The sequence below is a fragment of the Bubalus kerabau genome, chromosome 19 (genome assembly GCF_029407905.1).
Source record: "Bubalus kerabau isolate K-KA32 ecotype Philippines breed swamp buffalo chromosome 19, PCC_UOA_SB_1v2, whole genome shotgun sequence".
Classification (NCBI taxonomy): domain Eukaryota; kingdom Metazoa; phylum Chordata; class Mammalia; order Artiodactyla; family Bovidae; genus Bubalus; species Bubalus kerabau.
Genome location: NC_073642.1, coordinates 69,019,713 through 69,026,898, shown reverse-complemented (window position 1 = coordinate 69,026,898; position 7,186 = coordinate 69,019,713). Strand labels below are relative to the sequence as shown.

At 52.1% G+C, this 7,186-nt stretch overlaps 1 protein-coding gene across 2 annotated transcripts; it reads left to right on the top strand.

The window, feature by feature from the left end:
- Window positions 1–759: 759 nt before the first annotated feature.
- ATP5MJ (ATP synthase membrane subunit j) lies at window positions 760–6,929 on the top strand. 2 transcript variants are annotated; one of them, XM_055555829.1, is made up of 4 exons: window positions 1,534–1,692; window positions 5,299–5,422; window positions 6,144–6,167; window positions 6,787–6,929. In XM_055555829.1, the coding sequence occupies exons 2-4, from the start codon at window positions 5,299–5,301 to the stop codon at window positions 6,819–6,821; spliced, it is 183 nt and encodes a 60-aa protein (XP_055411804.1). In that variant the 5' UTR covers window positions 1,534–1,692; the 3' UTR covers window positions 6,822–6,929. The 2 variants fall into 2 exon arrangements, with proteins under 2 accessions (XP_055411803.1, XP_055411804.1); XM_055555828.1 differs by lacking the exons at window positions 1,534–1,692; window positions 6,144–6,167; window positions 6,787–6,929 and adding exons at window positions 760–1,363; window positions 5,993–6,046.
- The last annotated feature ends 257 nt before the right edge of the window (window positions 6,930–7,186 follow it).

The window sequence follows — 7,186 nt, the reverse complement described above, 5'->3', positions numbered from 1 at the left end:
AAACATTGTTTTCTTTGAACATGGGCCATGTTTCTTGTGGGCCATGTTGGATTAGCGACTAAAGACATTAAAATTCTGTTGATCTCAAGTGGAGTTTTAAGTTGAAATGATTTGTCTTGAAATAACTCCTTGAGGTTTTTCCTAAGTGCTTTTTGTCCTCTGCAGTTTTCTAACTCATTATAAGTCTAAAACATTCTTTTTCTAAGAGTGTTTTTCAAACTTTGTCTCAAGATTCCTTTACACGCTTAAAAATTGTTGAAGACCCTAGAGACCTTTTTGTGTGGGTTCTACCTACTTTTTCAGGGGTTACAACTGAGAAAGGTTTTATTTATTTTTAAATTAATTTTATGATATTAATAAAACTGTTTTGTGTTAAAGCGAATAATTAAGAAAAGTCACTGTGTTTGCCCCCCAATTTCTGTGTTTGAGAAGAGTGACACGTCTGCATTTCCACAGACCTCTCAATGCCTGCCTTAATGGCTGACAGCTGGTTCTTATTCTGTCGTGACACAACAAGTCATACAGCCTCTGGAGAACTCCACCACACACGTGTGGGAGGATGCTAATGGAAAGACAACATCCTACTATTAGTATGAATAACAGTTTTGACCCCTAAGGAGTCTTGAAAACCCCCAGACCACATTTTGAGCATCAATACTGTAAGATGACAGGCTTTCTGAGTTCGATGCACAGCTTCATTTAATTCTAAACTTTCTTCCCTTTGAAGCGGGTTCATTGCTGTTTCTCCTCCCTACTCTTCTTCCATCTGAACTCACTTTTCTTTTGCCTGAATAATGAACACCGATTTTTTTTTTTAATCTGCAGATCTACTGCTGATTATTCCCTCAGTCTTAGTTGGTCCAAAATGTCATTTCGCTTTCTTTATTGAATGCTAATTTCCTCACGCATAGATTTCTAGATTGGCGGTTATATTATGGTAGACTTTATTGCTCTTCCTCTCTTTTGTCTGTGTTCCTCAACGGTTTTTTCTAACCCAGCCTCCAGCGATTCTTCAACTGTCTAATCTGTTGCTATAAATCAATCAAATTTCTTTTTGGCTCTTTTTCAGTCAGTTAAGTGGCTTTTTTTTTTTTTTTACAATTTCCAGTTCTCTGCTTAATTTTTCAGCCTTGTGTTTCCTTGTGGGTCTTTTTAAAACCTACGTTTTAAAACTCCAGTATCTTGAGTCCCTGTAGAAGTCTTTATTTATATTGTCTATTGTGTAGAATTACTATGCACGGAATTGATGCATAAAAACATGCAGACCGAGAATGTTGATATAAAGAGAAATGGCAAGAAACCCAGACGTGGGAGACTCGGCTTCTCGGCCATTAACACAGCAAGCAGAGACTCCCGATATCAGGTAGACCAACTCGTCCTCTTTGTCCAAGACCTTCCCTGTTGCAGCACAGGAAGTTCCACTCCCGGGCAAATCCAGGCTGTTGGTCACCTTATTATGACACAAAACCCCGCCACGTCCCCTCCCCCACCGCTCGTGCTGTCGGCCTCCATCCGGTCGAACCGCTGGGGGCGCTGTGGTGCGCAGGCGCGGTCAGGTAGGCGCTCTGGCCAGGGGCACCGTCGCTCCTTCCGCCGTCCCGGCAGGCCCCACGCGGCGCCTGCGCGTTGAGTGACCTTTCCGAGTCGGCGGTTCTGAGTTGGGGCTTTCTGAGCCTCTGGTCCTTGGCCGAGGTGAGTGTGTGGCCGAGTCCGGCGCTTGGCGTGGGGCCACCGGGATGGTGAGGGCTGGACCGCGGGCGGCGGAGACCCGGGGCCCCGTGTGGTCCCCACGGCCGCGGGCAGGAGCTTCCCCGGCCCGCCCACAACCGCACCTCGACCCCCGCTGACCTTGGGGTCCAACCGCTCCCGCTGCCCACGCGCGTTTTCCCCCGTGGGCCCCCCACTGTAAAGGGAGGTCGTCTCGGGGTTCGCTGTGCTTGGCGAGTAACGCCGAGGCCGCGCTACGCCTTTTCCTTCGGCCATGAAAGTCAGCCACCTCCTCCGAGATTACGGGGCTATTAAGTGATGGAGTCAGGATCCAAGCTGAGCACTTCGGCGCCACGTCTAGTGGCCGCTCGCCTTACCCCTCAGGTTTCCTCGCTGCTTACTGTTCCCGGAGCTACCCTGTACGTATGACAAGGCCATGGGAGGGGCGAGGCGGGGACCAGAAGGGGATCCGAGGTGGTGACTGCGGTTGCACGGACATTCAGCCTGTGAAGCCTGGTCCGGGCTCAACGGGCCGGACGTTTCCGGTCTTCAGTGTAGGTTCAGGTGACGGTTTGCTTAACGTAGCGCCAGAAACTGCAGACTGAGCCGGGCACAGTGGACTCCCGTCTGGCCTTTGACTAGGATGGGCCTTTGAAGGAAAGGGCGTTAATAAAACCCACGCAGAGCTGGGAAACGTGGCTGGAGAGTGGACTCAGGCAGAAGTAGGGGGCCTCCGGGGCACTCACTTGTCCGACCACGCGTGGAAGCCTTGAGCCACAGGCAGGTGGGAGGTGAGCATTTGCAGCGTACCTGCCCTGTAGCAGTCTCGGATCGTTTTAGGTGAGGAGAGAACGCCAGGGGCCTGGGCCTTGAGCAAAAGATCCAGGAAACAGAAGGTTATTTTGGTCTGTTCTTAGGGCCTTTGACCTTCCTGGTTTGCTTTGCTCTTTGCTTGTAGGTCTTCATCTGGCCTTGCTCCAAGGCCTCTAATGGGCCTGGGCCTTGCCCTCATCTTCTTCAGCTTAAGTCCTCTGTAGAACCCCAGGAGCTTGGTACCATTGCAGCCAGCTAGCCTTCTGCAGAGGTTCCTTCTGAGCTTGTTGTGATCATCTACTGAGTTTTTATTCCTCACCAGGCAATAGGCCGGGCTTCCCTGGTGGGCTCAAACGGCAAAGAATGCGCCTGCAACGCTGGAGACCTGGGTTCAATCCCTGGGTGGGGAAGATCCCCTGGAGGAGGGCATGGCAACCCACTCCTGTATTATTGCCTGGAGAATCCCCATGGACAGAGGAGCCTGGCAGGCTACAGTCCATGGGGTCGCAAAGAGTCGAACATGACTGAGCGACTGCACAGGCAGGCCAGGGTCCTTTATGTTTCCTCCTGAAATTCCATTGAGAGCCCAGCGGGGCAGGTAGAGCTGTCTGTGCTTCACAGAAAGGGAAACCTCTGAAGTGACATCTTTCAGACTTGCCCAAGGTGGAGGGCAAAGCAGGCAGAAGTCATGTAGGAACCCAAGGTTCACAGGCTTCCAACCCGCTGGTCTTCCTTCCCAGTCAGTGCTGGGCGCAGGGAGGAGGGGAGCACGCTCAGCGCCTCTGAGCTCCTCCCGTCTTCTCTGAGCCTCCGCGCCCTGTGGCGCCCTCTCAGTGCCTCTTGAGGTGGCGCCGTTGGCCTCCTGGAGCCGTGTGTCCTGAGGGAGCGTCCCAGTACTGCCTGGGGACAGGGCGTGTGAGGGCACCGCCGCGACAGCCCCCAGGCCCCGGCCACACGGGGGCAAGCCCCCAGGCCCAGGCCTCAGCCAGGGTCTGTGCTCTCCTGGGAAGAGCTGGGAGCCAGGCCTCAGAGCAGATCCAGCTGGGTGAGCTCGGGCAGCTTCCTCCTGGGGTGCAGGCGATAAGCGTGTAAAGTGCTTCGCAAGTGTGTTGGGTTTGTGTGACAGTCTTAGGGTGAGAACCGCGCTTTGTGCTGCGGCCCCAAGGCCGGCCGCCGCCCCGAGTGCAGCTGTGACTCCGCGTGGACGCTGGCTGTGGCACAGCAGGTGTCGTGGCGGAGCAGCGCCCCTGTCTCCACGGCAGCCCTCGGGGGCGGGGGGCGGTTTACCCCTGCTTTAGAGATGAAGAAACCGGGACAGTTCAAGTTAGCTGCCAAGAGGGACGGTCCAGGTGCGAGCCCCCGCAGCCGCCGTGGCCTTCCCGAGGGCCCTCCCACTCCAGGCACGTCCTGACCGCGGGGTCTCGGCCCATGTGCTGCCTCTGCTGACGACACTGTTCCCCCAGGAGCTCCTGGCTCTTTAGGAGCCCGTGTCTCAGCTCCGGAAACCGTGCCTGCCACCTCTTACATGCACACTTCACATCTGCTGAGTGAATAATGGCCACACGATACAGGTTTCACCTACGGAAAACCAGAGGAAACTGAAGTGAAATTTTGTGTAGCCAAGTAGACATGCGAAAGGAATGGGGCTGACCCTCGGTCAGCCTGGGGCTGGGACTGGGGCGGCCTTGCTGACTGAAGCCAGAGCAGTGCTTGCTAGTAAGATGAGAAGTACTTTGAAGTCGGTGTTCCTCACGATGGTTTGAGTGGCGATAGTTTAATAGATCACCTTGGATGTTGCAAAGCTTATTAAAATGAAAATGAGGGCACCTGATTTTAGAATCTGGTGAATTCTAAACATGAGCAAAAGCATCGCTTTGAGAACTGCACATAAAGGTGAGCTGTGTCAGTTCAGAATGTGATGGTTTTTCCTAATCAGATCCAGTAATAATTTTATTGATTAAATAAGTTATTACTGCGTCTCCTATGAAGTGATGGTGTTCTCTCATGCTCTCTGTATTCGTTAAAGTCTACTGTTAGTAGACCTCAAGACTGGGATGCATGCTGCACTCTGTAGGTCATAACACTAAATTGCATAGTTGAAGTGTGCTAAGAGAATAGAGCTGAAAGTTCTCTTAAAAAAAAAAGAGGTGATGGGTGTGTTTCTTAACTGGACGGGGGAAGTCCATCCACAAGGCGCACGTCCGTCGGCCACCTCTGCGGCGCGCCGTGAGCACCGCGCGGTTTATGTGTCGGGTGTGTCTCAGCACCGCTGAACCCAAACATGAGGAGCGCTGAGGCTCACTGGACGAGCGCGAGCCCGAGCCTGGTGTCACCGTCACAGGGAACTCACCACGCTCTTTTTCAGCAGCAAATGCCGACAACTCTTAACACGGTGATGCAGATGTACTAGTTTTAAAGTTTTAGAAGTGTGTGATTCTTGGCATAATTTGGGGACACCGTGGAGGGTAGCCTTCAGAGGCGGGCTGGCGATGGCAGTGCGGGCTGCGCGAGCTCTGGGCCTGGAGGAACGGGAAGCGGCGGAGTGCCCGGACGGCCAGGGTTGGGGGTGTTGCCGGTGTGTGGAGCTCAGAAAGCTGTTGAGAGCGGAGCCCCCATGTAGATGTTGGAATGGCTTTGGGGAGCAGGTCTGGCATAGAGGCTGCCGCCCATTGACTAGTTTGAGAAATATGGTCAAACTTAATAAAGGGAAACCTCTTAGCAGTTAGGTTTATTGAAACAGCAGTCATGGTAATACTTAACCACTGTGCTCCTTTTCAGATGCTTCAGAGTCTTATTAAGAAAGTTTGGATCCCCATGAAACCCTACTATACCCAAGCTTACCAGGAGATTTGGGTAGGAACGGGGTTGATGGCCTACATCGTTTATAAAATCAGGAGTGCTGGTAAGTTTCTTTGTTTGATTCATTAGAGGTCAGGAAGGAAATTCCTTTCAAAAGGAATCACAGTTCATATTGTAAATAAACTATGGCCCTTAACCAGCAGGGCACACCAGAAACCCTGGTGGTCCTTTATTCAAACATGGGGAGTATAAGAGCTGTGTCAGCAATAAGAGAGATTTGAGCAAGACTTTGGCATCGGGGAATTGTGAATTTTCCTAGGTGTGGCAGTGTTCAGAGTGCATAGGCAACGTCCTTAGTTTTGAGATGCGCAGGTTAAAATACTTAGGGGTGAAGTGTCATGGTAAACAGTATTCTGCTGTACCTTTCCCACTGATCTGAATGAATATTTTCATAATAAAACTTGAGGCAGAGCATCCACTTGGTTCTCAGTAGAGCATAGATGAGGCCCAATTGTGTATGAATAAGAGAGAGTGAAGAAAGGAGAAAACTTTAAACTGCAGGGCTGGAGTTTGGGATGTGGTGGGGAGTGAAGAGTCCTGCAGATCATGAAGGGCTGTTTAACTGTTCAGAGAACATCTGTGGTAAAACTTTTTCCACTTTGTGGCTTTGAAGCACTACAGGATTACTATTTTCTGAAAGCTTCACTTAACAGCTTTACCTAAGGTATGAACTTTTCAGCCAGATGATGATTTTGACAATAAGTTGGCTAAAGGCAGTTTTGCAAAGAATTGGTATGACCAATTTTTCTTTCCATTTATTTTAGATAAAAGAAGTAAAGCCTTGAAAGGTAAGATTTCTGCTTAAAATGGGTGGGGAATGAGGAACACCATCACACCTTTCAGGACGAGGCGCCTCCTTATTGAGAATTGCAGCCGACAGCTGCTTCAGTGAGCGTCAGGCCCAGAGGGGACGTGTCGGAACGCAGAGCGCTGGTCTGCTGAGGCAGAGGCGCCGGATGTTCTGCTTCCTATAGACCGAGCTTAAAAACCATTGCTCGGCCCTGGCTGAGTGTAGCTCCCAGGAGTGAAGTGAGTTGATGAGAGCTAGCTGGTGCCTCCAGTGGGGACGCAGGAGTTACCTGTGCGAGCAGGCTGCCCTGGAAACGCACACTTGTACTCTGGTGCAGATATTTGCTCACTTCACTTGCACATGACAGCGAAACTCTAGCCATCTGAGTTCTAGACAAACGCAGGGCTGGCCCGTGAGCTTGGGAGGAGACATTTCCTGCCCTCGCTCTTTGTGTCCAGGTGGGCTCCACAGACCCTCCACGCACATTGCTGTAGAAATAGCCCTCTCTCTGCCTCCTGGTATTGCCTCCGGCTTGTCAGTGCGGGCTTGCGTGATGACTGCAGTTTGCTGTTCCCTCCCTCCTAAACTGTCTCTGCATTGTGCTTCTCTTCGGAAAGCTTCCAGCGCCACTCCGGCTCATGGTCATCATTAACCAGCTTTCCGCGGACGGGACATCGGCCTGGCTGTGCTCTGGGAACGTGGGACCCCGTGTTGAGATGCCGCTGCCCTCGAGCCTGAATAAACATACCTGTGAGACCCACGCTGTCTGCACCCGTGTCCCTCCCTGCGCCCCTCGCCCGCCCTGTGCCGGCCCCACCCCAAGCAGGTCTGCGTGGCAGGTGCGGCCATCCTCTGGGGCCCTGAGGGGCTGAGGGGTACGCACCCCAGTTAGTGCAGGAGTCGGGAGTCACATCTAGGCACTCGCGCTCCCAAGGTCTGTAACTGTTTGCTAAACAGATGATTCTGCTGCTTAGTACTCTGACCTCCCTGAGCCTCCCATTTCTCATCTGGAAAATG